Source organism: Mobula hypostoma, chromosome 18, assembly GCF_963921235.1.
Source record: "Mobula hypostoma chromosome 18, sMobHyp1.1, whole genome shotgun sequence".
Lineage (NCBI taxonomy): Eukaryota > Metazoa > Chordata > Chondrichthyes > Myliobatiformes > Myliobatidae > Mobula > Mobula hypostoma.
Genome location: NC_086114.1, coordinates 948,545 through 963,348, shown reverse-complemented (window position 1 = coordinate 963,348; position 14,804 = coordinate 948,545). Strand labels below are relative to the sequence as shown.

The 14,804-nt window shown below is 42.0% G+C and overlaps 1 protein-coding gene across 4 annotated transcripts in view; it reads right to left on the bottom strand.

Annotated features, from left to right (window-relative positions):
• kat6b (K(lysine) acetyltransferase 6B) overlaps positions 1-14,804 on the bottom strand; it is a 221,548-nt gene that overhangs the window by 149,129 nt on the left and 57,615 nt on the right. For all 4 annotated transcript variants that reach the window (XM_063070288.1, XM_063070286.1, XM_063070287.1 and 1 more), the window contains exon 3: positions 9,688-9,796. In XM_063070288.1, the coding sequence (XP_062926358.1) occupies positions 9,688-9,796 (109 nt within the window). The remainder of the gene's footprint in view (positions 1-9,687; positions 9,797-14,804) is intronic.

The following is a 14,804-nucleotide window of genomic DNA, read 5'->3' as shown; positions in this document are numbered from 1 at the left end:
TCATATGAGGCGGCAGTACATTATCTATTCCAGACGTCTGTGCTGATTTTGTTCATTTACAATCAAAAGATCAGGGCAGCGTTCACTGTATGAATTCTTCTGTCAATAACTATCGGGAACTAATACAGTTTTATAGTACAATACACAGTACTGTAGTAGAATTGGTAGTTCTGATTTGTTTGGCATTTCATTTAAATACATAATTTGCTGCTCAGTTAAATAGTAATTTATCTTTTCTTAAACTTCAGTTAATTGGGGCAGCTGCTTAATTAACCAGAATATACTGACTATATGATAAATTACTAAATGTTTACAGATAAACAGGAGATGGTGCAAATATAAAGAAAGCTAAAAATATACAGAAACACTCAATAAAAACACCAATCTGGATCCCAATTCAACAACATGAACACAAGAAAGTAAGAAAGGAATGTGTGTGAGACTAAATAGAACAAAATGGATACATGTGAGAGAATATCGTGGAGTTCAAAGGCAGGCAAAAAAAAACCATGAAGTGAGCAAAACACCTCGGAAAAATACATTAAAAGAAAGGATAGAATCAAAGCGTTCAGGAGTGAAGCCAATTACACTGAATATGTTGTACATTTATGAAAACATTGGATTTGGCAATAAAAAAAACAGCATTTTAAGTGGAAAAAGATACAAAATACTTGCATACATTTCTATGGAGCTATTAAACTGATGTCACGGTTTACATATGCACATTATTTCCTTTGCTGTCAAAATGTGTTTTCATGATAGTTTATATAAAACCTTATGTTATGCTGTGTAAAATATTTAAATATCAAAAATAGTTCATGTTTTATTTCTGGTGTCATTTTAGCCTAAGCGGCTACTTTTAAGTGTGAACACGAGGAAATCTGCAGATGCTGGAAACTGAAGCAACACACGCAAATTGCTGGTGGAACGCAGCAGGTCAGGCAGCACCTATAGGAAGAAGCACAGTCGACGTTTCGGGCCGAGACCCTTCTCCAGCATTTTGTGTGTATTACTTTTAAGTGTGAAATGCCCTGGGAAGACACACATCATCAGGTATTTGTATACGGTTACTTCATCAATTCACATTATGTAATGGCTAAGGTTCAAGAACAAACACCTCAATAACATGGGCTTCAGGACCCACACCACCAGCTTCAGGAATAGTTATTATCCCTCTAGCATCGGGCTTTTGAACCAGAGGGGATAACTTCACTCATCTCATCACTGAACTGTTTATTACAATGTACAGACTCCCTTTCAAGGACTCTTCATTTTATGTTCTTGACATTTATTGCTTATTTATATTATCATTTTTTTTTTACTTGTTGCATTTGCAGTTTGATGCCTTTTGCACTTTGGTCCTTGGTTCACTCTGTTGGGTGTGGTCTTTCATTGATTCTATTCTGCTTCCTGTCTTTACTGTAAATGCGCACAAGAAAATGAATCTCAGGGTTGCATATAGTGACAAATATGTACTTTGATAACAAATTTACTCTGAACTTTATGGTATATTTATATAATTAAAATAGCAAGAGTACATTTATCAAGGTACATTCAGATACTGCCTGAAGCAGGTTTGACACTGTTGTGATCTACCAAGCTGAAGTATAAGCTGAACAATGTCAAACAAGAGAAAATCTGCAGATGCTGTAAATCCAACCAACACACATAAAATACTGGAGGAACTCATCAGGCCAGGCAGGATCAATGGAAAAGAGTACAGTTCACATTTCAGGCTGAGACCCTTCGAAAGGAATGGAGAAAAAAAGATGAGGAGTAGATTTAAAAGGTGGGGGGGTGGGGGGGAGAGAAAAATAGAAGGTGATGGGTCAAACCGGGAGGGGAAGGAATGAAGTAAAGAGCTAGGAAGTTGATTTGGTGAAAGAGACACAGGACTGGAGGAGGAGGAATCTAACAGAAGACAGAAGGCAATGGAAGAAAAAGGGGGCTGGAGCATCAGAGGGAGAAATGTACTGGTGAAAATAACCTGACTAGTTGCATCATGGTTTGAATATCTGGAATGCAAGATGCAGACAGTGGACTCTGCCAAATACATCATGGGGCCTTCCCTTCCCATCAATGCTAGTATCTACAAGAGGTGCTGCCTCAGGAAGGCAACATCTCTCAAAGATCCACACCATCCAGGTCATGCCATCTTCTCAGAACTGCCATTGAGCAGGAAAATGAAGAAAAATTGCAGTATCCAGATATGCAAAGCTGATAAAGACCTACCCACACTGGCTCAAGGCTGTAATTGCTGCCAAAGGCACATCTACTAAATTCTAACTTGAAGGGGGTAATTATGCAATTATTTTGTGATTTATATTTGTAATTAATTTAGATCACTATGTAGAGATCTGTTTTCACTTTGATACATAGAACATAGAATAGTACAGCACATTACAGGCCCTTCGGCCCACAATGTTGTGCCGACCCTCAAACCCTGCCTCTCATATAACCCCCCCACCTTAGATTCCTCCATATACCTGTCCAGTAGTCTCTTAAACTTCACGAGTGTATCTGCCTCTACCACTGACTCAGGCAGTGCATTCCACGCACCAACCACTCTCTGAGTAAAAAACCTTCCTCTAATATTCCCCTTGAACTTCCCACCCCTTATCTTAAAGCCATGTCTTCTTGTATTGAGCAGTGGTGCCATGGGGAAGAGGTGCTGGCTATCCACTCTATCTATTCCTTTTAATATCTTGTACACCTTTAACATGTCTCCTCTCATCCTCCTTCTCTCCAAAGAGTAAAGCCCTAGCTCCCTTAATCTCTGATCATAATCCATACTCTCTAAACCAGGCAGCATCCTGGTAAATCTCCTCTATACCCTTTCCAATGCTTCCACATCCTTCCCATAGTGAGGCGACCAGAACTGGACACAGTACTCCAAGTGTGGCCTAACCAGAGTTTTATAGAGCTGCATCATTACCCCGCAACTCTTAAACTCTATCCTTCGACTTATGAAAGCTAACACCCCATAAGCTTTCTTAACTACCCTATCTACCTGTGAGGCAACTTTCAGGGATCTATGGACAAATACCCCCAGATCCCTCTACTCCTCCACACTACCAAGTATCCTGCCATTTACTTTGTACTCTGCCTTGGAGTTTGTCCTTCCAAAGTGTACCACCTCACACTTCTCCGGGTTGAACTCCATCTGCCACTTCTCAGCCCACTGCTGCGTCCTATCAATGTCTCTCTGCAATCTTTGACAATCCTCTACACTATCCACAACATCACCAACCTTTGTGTCGTCTGCAAACTTGCCAACCCACCCTTTTACCCCCACATCCAGGTGGTTAATAAAAATCACGAAAAGTAGAGGTCCCAGAACCGATCCTTGTGGGACACCACTAGTCACAACCCTCCAATCTGAATGTACTCCCTCCAGCATGACCCTCTGCCTTTGGCAGGCAAGCCAATTCTGAATCCACCTGGCCAAACATCCCTAGATCCCATGCCTTCTGACTTTCTGAATAAGCCTACCGTGTGGAACCTTGTCAAATGCCTTACTAAAATCCATATAGATCACATCCACTGCACTACCTTCATCTATATGCCTGGTCACCTCCTCAAAGAACTCTATCAGGCTTGTTAGACACGATCTGCCCTTCACAAAGCCATGCTGACTGATCAGACCATGATTCTCTAAATGCCTACAGATCCTATCTCTAAGAATCTTTTCCAACAGCTTTCCCACCACAGACGTAAGGCTCACTGGTCTATAATTACCCGGACTATCCCTACTACCTTTTTTGAACAAGGGGACAACATTCACCTCCCTCCAATCCTCCGGTACCATTCTCGTGGACAACGAGGACATAAAGATCCTAGCCGAGGCTCAGCAATCTCTTCCCTCGTCTCGTGGAGCAGCCTGGGGAATATTCCATCAGGTCCCGGGGACTTATCCGTCCTAATGTATTTTAACAACTCCAACACCTCCTCTCCCTTAATATCAACATGCTCCAGAACATCAACCTCACTCATACTGTCCTCACCATCATCAAGTTCCCTCTCACTGGTGAATATCGAAGAGAAGCATTCATTGAGGACCTCGCTCACTTCCACAGCCTCCAGGCACATCTTCCCACCTTTATCTCTAATCGGTCCTACCTTCACTCCTGTCATCCTTTTTTTCTTCACATAATTGAAGAATGCCTTGGGGTTTTCCTTTAACCTATTCGCCAAGGCCTTCTCGTGCCCCCTTCTTGCTCTTCTCAGCCCCTTCTTAAGCTCCTTTCTTGCTTCCCTATATTCCTCAATAGACCCATCTGATCTTTGCTTCCTAATCCTCTTGTATGCTGCCTTCTTCCACCTGACTAGATTTTCCACCTCACTTGTCACCCATGGTTCCTTCACCTTACCATTCTTTATCTTCCTCACCGGGACAAATTTATCCCTAACATCCTGCAAGAGATCTCTAAACATCGACCACATGTCCATAGTACATTTCCCTGCAAAAACATCATCCCAATTCACACCCGCAAGTTCTAGCCTTATAGCCTCATAACTTGCCCTTCCCCAATTAAAAATTTTCCTGTCCTCTCTGATTCTATCCTTTTCCATGATAATGCTAAAGGCCAGGGAGCGGTGGTCACTGTCCCCCAGATGCTCACCCACTGAGAGATCTGTGACCTGACCTGGTTCGTTACCTAATACTAGATCTAGTATGGCATTTCCCCTAGTCGGCCTGTTAACATACTGTGACAGGAATCCGTCCTGGACACACTTAACAAACTCTGCCCCATCTAAACCCTTGGAACTAATCAGGTGCCAATCAATATTAGGGAAGTTAAAGTCACCCATGATAACAACCCTGTTATTTTTACACCTTTCCAAAATCTGCCTCCCAATCTGCTCCTTGGTATCTTTGCTGCTACCAGGGGGCCTACAGAATGCTCCCTATAGAGTAACTGCTCCCTTCCTGTTCCTGACTTCCAGCCATACTGACTCAAAAGAGGATCCTGCTACATTACCCACCCTTTCTGTAGCTGTAATAGTATCCCTGACCAGTAATGCCACCCCTCCTCCCCTTTCCCCCCTCTCTATACAAAAGAGTCTTCTTTTGTTGATCAATATCAAAAAAGCCACATTAAATCCACTGTGATTCAATGTAGTAAAACAATAAAGCATGAACATTTCCCGGGGGGGGGGGTTGAATACTTTTTATAGGCATTGTAAGTCACCTGGAGCAGATTATGTAAGCACTAGGGTTCTTAAAGCAGTGGCTGAAGAGACCGTGGGGGCATTACTAATGACCTTTCAACAATCAACTGATTCTGGCATGATTCCGGAGGAACAGGAAAAATTGCAAATGTCACACCATTCTTCAAGACGGGAAAGAGGCAGAAGAAAGAAAACTCTAAGCCAGTTAGTCTGACCTCAGTGGATGGGAAGAAGTTGGAGTTGATTGTTAAGGATATGGTTTCGAGTTACTTAGAGGCACATGATAAAATATGGTTTCCTTCAGGAAAATCTTGCCTGACAAATTTATTTGAATTCTTTGAAGAAATAACAAGCAGGAGATATGGAGGCAAGGAAATAAGGTGAGAGAGGGAAATGGGAATGGGGGATGATGAAGGGGCATCACCAGAAGTTCAAGAAATTGATGTTCATGCCATCAGTTTGGAGCCTACCCAGATGGAATATACGGTATTGCTCCTCAGACCCGAGTGTTGCTTCATCATGACTGTACAGGATATCATGGCCTGGCATGTCAGAATGGGAATGGGAAGTGGAATTAAAATTAACCTTCCTCTGGTGCTCCTCCCCCCTTTTCTTTCTACCATGGCCTGCTGTCTTCTCCCATCTGATTCCTCCTTCTCCAAGCTCTGTACCTCTTTCACCAACCAACTTCCCAGCTCTTCCCCCCACTCCTCAGTTTCATGTATCACCTTCCTCCCCTTCCCCCACCTTCTAATTCTGACTCCATCTCTTTTTTTTCCAGTCACGATGAAGGATCCTGGCCCAAAACGTCGACTATACGCTTATCTATATATCTATCTACTCCATTTTGAGTACAAAGTCTGGCCCAGTGGCTCAGAAGGCTAGGGAACTGAAGAGGGTGCCTTCAGTAATAGGGGACTCTGTAGTTAAGGGACCAGATAGGTGATTCCTTGGAGATGAAAAAGAAACACGAATGGTAGTTTGCCTCCCAGGTGCCAGGGTCCACTATGTTCCTGAACACATCCAAAATATCCTGAAAAGGGAGAGTGAGCAGGCAGAAGTCATGGTACATATTAGTACCAATAACATAGGTAGAAAAAGGGAGGTGGTCTTGAAAAGTGACTACAGGGAGTTTGGAACGAAGTTGAGAAGCAGGACTTCAAGTGTATTAATCTCAAGATTGCTGCCTGTGCCATGTGACAGTGAGGATAAGAACAGAATGAAGTGGCAGATAAATGTGTGGCTGAAGAACTGGAGCATGGTGCAGGGTTTCAGATTTCTAGATCACAGGGACCCTTTCTGGGGCAGGTATGACCTATACAAAAGGGACAGGATGCAGTTGAATCCAAGGGGTACAAATGTCCTTGCAGGCAGGTTTGCTAGAGCTTTTGGGAGTGGTTTAAACTAATATGGTGGGGGATATGATCGAGCTGAGGATGAGCCAGCAGGTTTACAAGTAGATGATAGAACCATAGAACACTACAGCACAGAAAACAGGCCATTCAGCCCTTCTAGTCTGTGCCAAAACTTTATTCCACTAGTCCCATTGACCTGCACCCAGTCCATACCCTCCAGACCTCTCCCATCCATGTACCTATCCAATTTATTCTTAAAACTTGAGTCAGCCTGCATTTACGTCAGATGGCAGCTCGTTCCACACTCCCACCACTCTCTGAGTGAAGAAGCTCCCTGTAATGTTCCCCCTAAACCTTTCCCCTTTCACCTTAAAGCCATGTTCTCTCCTAATCTAAGTGGAAAGAGCCTACTTGCATTTATTCTGTCTATACCCCTCATAATTTTGAAAACCTTTATCAAATCTCTCCTCATTCTTCTGTGCTCCAAGGAATAAAGTCCTAACCTGTTCAATCTTTCCCTATAACTCAACTCTTGAAGACCTGGCAACATCCGAGTAAATTTTCTCTGCACTCTTGAAGGGAGAGTGAAGGATAATCTCAAAGTGTAGGATAATCCAAAGAGCTTTTACAAGTATATTAAGAGCAAAAGGATTGTAAGGGATAAAATTGGTCCTCTTGAAGATCAGAGTGGTCAGCTTTGTGCGGAACCAAAGGAAATGGGGGAGATCTTAAATGGATTTTTTGCATCTGTATTTACTAAGGAAGCTGGCATGAAATCTATGGAATTGAGGGAATCAAGTAGTGAGACCATGGCAACTGTACAGATTGAAAAGGAAGAGGTGCTTGCTGTCTTGAGGAAAATTAAAGTGGATAAATCCCCGGGAGCTGACAGAGTGTTCCCTCGGACCTTGAAGGAGACTAGTGTTGAAATTGTGGGGGCCCTGGCAGAAATATTTAAAATGTCACTGTCTACGGGTGAAGTGCCGGAGGATTGGAGAGTGGCTCGTTGTTCCGTTGTTTAAAAAAGGATCGAAAAGTAATCCGGGAAATTATAGGCCGGTGAGTTTAACGTCAGTAGTAGGTAAGTTATTGGAGGGAGTACTAAGAGACAGAATCTACAAGCATTTGGATAGACAGGGGCTTATCAGGGAGAGTCAACATGGCTTTGTGCGTGGTAGGTCATGTTTGACCAATCTGTTGGAGTTTTTCGAGGAGGTTACCAGGAAAGTGGATGAAAGGAAGGCAGTGGATATTGTCTACATGGACTTCAGTAAGGCCTTTGACAAGGTCCCGCATGGGAGGTTAGTTAGGGAAATTCAGTCGCTAGGTATACATGGAGAGGTGGTAAATTGGATTGGACATTGGCTCGATGGAAGAAGCCAGAGAGTGGTGGTAGAAAATTGCTTCTCTGAGTGGAGGCCTGTGACTAGTAGTGTGCCACAGGGATCAGTGCTGGGTCCATTGTTATTTGTCATCTATATCAATGATCTGGATGATAATGTGGTAAATTGGATCAGCAAGTTTGCTGATGATACAAAGATTGGAGGTGTAGTAGACAGTGAGGAAGGTTTTCAGAGCCTGCAGAGGGACTTGGACCAGCTGGAAAAATGGGCTGAAAAATGGCAGATGGAGTTTAATACTGACAAGTGTGAGGTATTGCACGTTGGAAGGACAAACCAACGTAGAACATACAGGGTTAATGGTAAGGCACTGAGGAGTGCAGTGGAACAGAGGGATCTGGGAATACAGATACAAAATTCCCTAAAAGTGTCGTCACAGGTAGATAGGGTCGTAAAGAGAGCTTTTGGTACATTGGCCTTTATTAATCGTAGTATTGAGTATAAGAGCTGGAATGTTATGATGAGGTTGTATAAGGCATTGGTGAGGCCGAATCTAGAGTATTGTGTTCAGTTTTGGTCACCAAATTACAGGAAGGATATAAATAAGGTTGAAAGAGTGCAGAGAAGGTTTACAAGGATGTTGCCGGGACTTGAGAAACTCAGTTACAGAGAAAGTTTGAATAGGTTGGGACTTTATTCCCTGGAGCGTAGAAGAATGAGGGGAGATTTGATAGAGGTATATAAAATTATGATGGGTATAAATAGAGTGAATGCAAGCAGGCTTTTTCCACTGAGGCAAGGGGAGAAAAAAACCAGAGGACATGGGTTAAGGGTGAGGGGGGAAAAGTTTAAAGGGAACATTAGGGGGGGGGCTTCTTCACACAGAGAGTGGTGGGAGCATGGAATGAGCTGCCAGACGAGGTGGCAAATGCGGGTTCTTTTTTAACATTTAAGAATAAATTGGACAGATACATGGATGGGAGGTGTATGGAGGGATATGGTCCGTGTGCAGGTCAGTGGGACTGGGCAGAAAATGGTTCGGCACAGCCAAGAAGGGCCAAAGGGCCTGTTTCTGTGCTGTAGTTTCTATGGTTTCTATGGTTTCTTTCAATCTTACTGACATCCTTCCTATAGTTAGGTGACCAGAACTGCACACAATACTCCAAATTTGGCCTCAGCAATGTCTTATACAACTTCACCATAACATCCCAACTCCTATACTCAATACACGAGGAAATCTGCAGATGCAACACACATTAAAGTTGCTGGTGAACGCAGCAGGCCAGGCAGCATCTCTAGGAAGAGGTACGGTCGACGTTTCGGGCCGAGACCCTTTGTCAGGACTAACTGAAAGAAGAGCTAGTAAGAGATTTAAAAGTGGGAGGATACTCTGATTTGTGAATGCTAGGATGCCAAAAGCCTTCTTTACAACGCTGTCTACCTGTGAGCTGGAGTTCCTGTGGTGGTCCAACATTGAGTTCAATGCTGACTGGCAACCCTGCAACTGGTGGCGCCAAAGTGTATTGGTCTCTGTCATTCCTTTGGATTCATGAGCTGCGTGGAAAGTAGGGGTCTGCTTTATAGACAACAGCTTGTTCTCCATCTCATACTGCCCTGGCTGGTGTACTGGATGGAGTATACATAGACAACTAGGACAAAATATCCATGGAGGCCTCAAGAGTGTATATGGAAACAATAGTTCTAATTAGGCATGTTAATCTTAGAAAAATGCCTTACAGTGAATAAATCTGGAAGATTCCCACCAGTGAAAAATTCGTTGCATTTGTTGCACTACTACTGTACTAACGGATTCGACTCACCACTGCTACCACAGTCAGCGCAAGAGATGAGATCTTCTGCCTTTTTCTCTCGATTGCATTCCTTTGTTCCCAGGCAAAAACTGCAGATTGGAAAGGGATTTGCACGGGGCTAGAGACAAGAGATTTACTTCATTTAATTATTTAGCCACAACCTTCACAATAAATCATACACTATAAATGATACAAAATATACGCAGCATTTGCACATAATCTAGTTTGAAAGTGTATCACAGTTTATCAATACAACTCCCTCCACATTGATCAATGGACAGTATTTTCATCGACAATGACCAACCGTTATTACTGTGGTCTGCACTGCTCATGTAACATACCTTAAGTCATCTCAGTTACGCTTTTTTGATTACTTTTCCCTTTAATTCTGATTAGTTTATTGTCATTGACATCAGGGTACAAGGAAAATCCTTGCCCATGTGGAACTCCAAGTTAGCAGTATACATAGTAACAATAAATACAAAGGACAACAACGAAGAAAAATAGTGCAAATAGGAATGCAAAATGAAATGCTAGTGATGTGATGTACTTTGAAGATGGATTGATGGAAGGAGGTAATGAGCTTGTGATAGATTGGGCAACGTTTAACAGTCCCCGATGGTTCAGAGCAAAGCAGACGCCACATTGGGCTGAAGGACGAAGCTTCAGAATAGCTTCTATAAATTTAATTGAATTTTCAACTTCCATGTAAAAAGGTCACTTTGTTTTTCCATCTGTAAATAAAATTCAATGATCTGGTTACTGCAGAACCAAAATAAAATACTTTGGTAAGCATTATTAATGACTTGATCATGAAAATTCAAAGTAGTGTTAAGTGTGAACATGAGGAAATCTGCAGATGCTGGAATTTCAAGCAACACACATCAAAGTTGTTCAGGCAGCATCTCTAGGAAGAGGTACAGTCGACCTTTCGAGCCGAGACCCTTCGTCAGGACTAACTGAAGAAAGAGCTAGTAAGAGATTTAAAAGTGGGAGGGGGAGGGAGAGATCCAAAATGATAGGAGAAGACAGGAGGGGGAGGGATGGAGCCAAGAGCTGGACAGGTGATTGGCAAAAGGGATATGAGAGGATCATGGGACAGGAGGCCCAGGGAGAAAGAAAAGGCGGGGGGGGGAAGCCCAGAGGATGGGCAAGGGGTATAGTGAGGGGGACAGAGGGAGAAATAGGAGAGAGAAAAACAGAATGTGTGTATATAAATAAATAACATTCACACATTCTTTTTCTCTCTGTCCCCTCACTATACCCCTTGCCCATCCTCCGGGCTTCCCCCCCCCTTCTTTCTCCCTGGGCCTCCCATCCCATGATCCTCTCATATCCCTTTTGCCAATCACTTGTCCATCCCTCCCCTCCTGTCTTCTCCTATCATTTCGGATCTACCCCTCCCTCTCCCACCTTCAAATCTCTTACTAGCTCTTCTTTCGGTTAGTCCTGACGAAGGGTCTCAGCCCGAAACGTCAACTGTACCTCTTTCTATAGTGTTTAATTTCCCAAATTCTATTTAAGCAGGCCTGAATTATGAGATATTTTCTGATGATGTGTCAGCAACCTGGAACTTAGCTACAAAGCATAACCAGACAATATTATCTCTGTAACTATCAAACTGCAAACATAGGAATTATTCCACTTTACCCCAGAAGTAATTCAATAAGTCATGCAAATTAAGTAGTAAAATATTTAAAACTGAAGTGACGAATCAGTCTGACAAAAATATAACTCAGCATACTAAGTGTAATAGATACATATCAAGCAATCTAGGATAAACTTTTGAAATGCTAAACAAAACTTGGGTTAAGTTTAAAAAAGGTGTTATGATTTTCTTTATCATTCAAGTCTCAAGGCAAGTTAAGGTGTGTACAAATGGTTGCTTCTGAATCTCTCACAGATTGTAGTATTTAAGCCTATGCACATTATTAAACAAAAAAGAAAGCAGGCAAAGATTTGGGATTCTGTTTATCAGTGAAAAGCAGGCTCTGCACATCTTCAAGGATTCCCACCATCCAAGCTACGCTTTCTTCTCGCTTTTGCCATCAGGAAGGTGCTACAGGAGCTTCAGAACCAACACCACTAAGTTCAGGGACAGTTATTATTCCTCAACCAACAGGTTCCTGAACCAGCATGGAAAACTTCACTCACCTCAACACTAAACTGATTCCATAACCTATAGCAACACACATCAAAGTTGCTGGTGAACGCAGCAGGCCAGGCAGCATTTCTAGGAAAAGGTACAGTCGACGTTTCGGGCCGAGACCCTTCGTCCTGACAAAGGGATTCAGCCCAAAATGTCGACTGTACTTCTTTCCCATAGAATGCCGGAGGAACTCAGCAGGCCAGGCAACACCTATGTGTGTTTCTAAATATTATTTATTAATTTATTATTATGTTTTACTTTTCGTATTTGCACAATTTGTTGTCTTTTGCACATTGGCTGTTTGTCGTGTGCAGTTTTTTTTATTAATTCTATTGTTTCATTGTATTTACTGTGAATGTCTGCAAGAAAATGAGTCTCAGGGTAGCATATGGTGACATATATGTACTCCAACCCCTTGAAAAATAATTGAAAGAAAGGAGCTTTGAGCTCTTTAGGAGTTATTATGCAATTCTTCTCCATTGGATGATTATATTATTTTCTACCACTATCCTACTGCTCAATGCATGCTCAGATCTGCAAGGAAACATTACTGTAGTGAAGATTTAGATGGGGGAAGTTAAGAGAACTATAATTATTCAAATTCTAACAATATTATCCATTAACTTAAAATATTTATTTAACAAATCAGTTGGATTTGGCAAAAATGTCTTCAATTTATTTAATGGGTATAAAAAATTACTGTAACTTATTTTATTGATGCAGATTAAATGTAATACTATAAAACATAGCAAGTATTACAAAAAGTGATAACAATTATTACACCCTTTAGTTAGTTCATTTTCAAAGACATCAAACCCCTCATATTTTCTTTTTGTTACATCTCATCTTCACAAGCAATGCAAATCATTGATTCATTCCTTTCCTGGTCCAAGGCCTGAGCCCAACCATAAATGCAGATGCTTCGTGAAACTATCAACACAAAGTCAATTGTCATCTTGTGGAAAATACACATCCTTGGGATGCTGCTAAAATTAAAATAAATGTTATAATCAAAGTACATCTATGTCACCATATACAACCCCGAGATTCATTTTCCTGTGGGCATACTCAACAAATCTACCTAATAGTAATTATAACAGGATCAATGAAAGATCAACTAGCATGCAGGAGACAACAAACTGTGCAAATACAAAAAAATAAACAGCAATAAATAACAAGAACAGGAGATAAAGAGTTGTTCAAAGTAAGATAATTGGTTGTGGGAACATATCAATGATGGGCAAGTGAAGTTGAGTGTAGTTACTCCTTTTTGTTTAAGAGCCTGATCGTTGAGAGGTAGTAACTATTCTTGAACCTGGTGGTGTGAGTCCTGAGGCTCTTGTACCTTATACCTGATGACAGCAGTGAGAAGAGAGCATGAGCTGGGTGGTGGGGCTCCCTGTTTGATGCTGCTTTCCTACAACAGCATTTCATGTAGATGTGCTCAATGGTTGGGAGAGCTTTACTCGTGATCGACAGGGCCAAATCCACTACTTTTTTGTACGATTTTCTGTTCAAAGGCATTGGTGTCTCCATTGCAGGCTGTGATGCAGCCAGTCAATACTTTCCACTATACATCTACAGAAGTTTATCAAAGTGTTTGATGTCATACCAAATCTCTGCAAACTCTAAGGAAGTACAGGTGCTGCCATGCTTTCTTTGCAATTGCATTTATGTGCTAGACCCAAACAGGTCCTCTGACACAGTAACACCTAGGAGTTTAAAGTTGCTAACCCTTTCCACCTCTGATCCTCTGATGAGGACTGGCTCATGGACCTGTGGTTTCACTCGCCTGAAGTCTATAACCAGTTTCTTGGTCTCGCTGACACTGAGTGAGAAGTTGTTAGGACACCACTCATCCAGATTTTCAATCTCCCTCCTGTATGCTAATTCATCACCACCTTTGATCTGGCCCACTACAGTGGTGTCATCAGCAAACTTGAATATGGCATTGGAGCTGTGTTTAGCCACTGTAATAAGTGTAAAGCGAGTAGTGCAGGGGGCTAAGCGCACAATGCAGTGGTGCACCTGTGCTGATGGAGATAGTGGAGGAGATCCCCCGTATAAATTAACATACAATGTCTCAAGCTAAAGTAAGGATTTTGGCTTATTACATTTAAAACTAATTCTACTACCCTTTTCTCTCTGCACAGTTTACATATATTTCTCTGCTTTCAAACATAGTCAAGTCAAGTCGCTTTTTATTGTCATTTTGACACAGTACACAGTAAAAACGAAACAACGTTCCTCCAGGACCATGATGCTACATGAAACAACACAAAACTACACTAGACTAAGTGAGACAACACAAGGCTACACTAGACTATGTAAGACAACACAAAAGACTATAGACTTACACAGGACTACATAAAGTGCACAAAACAGTGCAGGGCAGTACAATAAATAATAAACAAGACAATAGGCACAGTAGAGGACAAATTACAATATAATAATAAATGATGTAGGTGTCAGTCTAGATTCCCCTCTTTGATTTAATCAGCTGTAGCTCAAGCACTACCTGTAACATTGATCCAATGCTTGTGTAATGTCCTGGTTAAGATTCCTACTATTATGCTGCGAAGCATTTTATTTTAGCAGATTTCTGGAAAAGCAGTGTCCTGCTGGTAAGAGTGCTTTGGATTTGGTGAATTTAGGAATGTTGTGTCAGCCAATCAAGAGTGGGATGGTATGGAACATTCTCAAGAGCTGGGGTGGGTGGGGGGGGGGAATACTTTTCTGAAGGACAGTAATCTGGTTTGGGGTCTTTGGTGGGAGGCACGGAGAGAAGAGAAACAAGGGAGACGTGTGGAGGATCCCATCCGAAGGGGAAATCCTATTGCAAGGAGTGCTTCGCAAGGCAAAGGATACCAAGAAAGAAAGTCAACCCATAGTTGGTGAGGAGAATTCAGTGCAGTGAGAAAAGCTACTCCCAGCTACTACAGAAATTAGCTCCAACATTTGTGCACATTCAGAACGG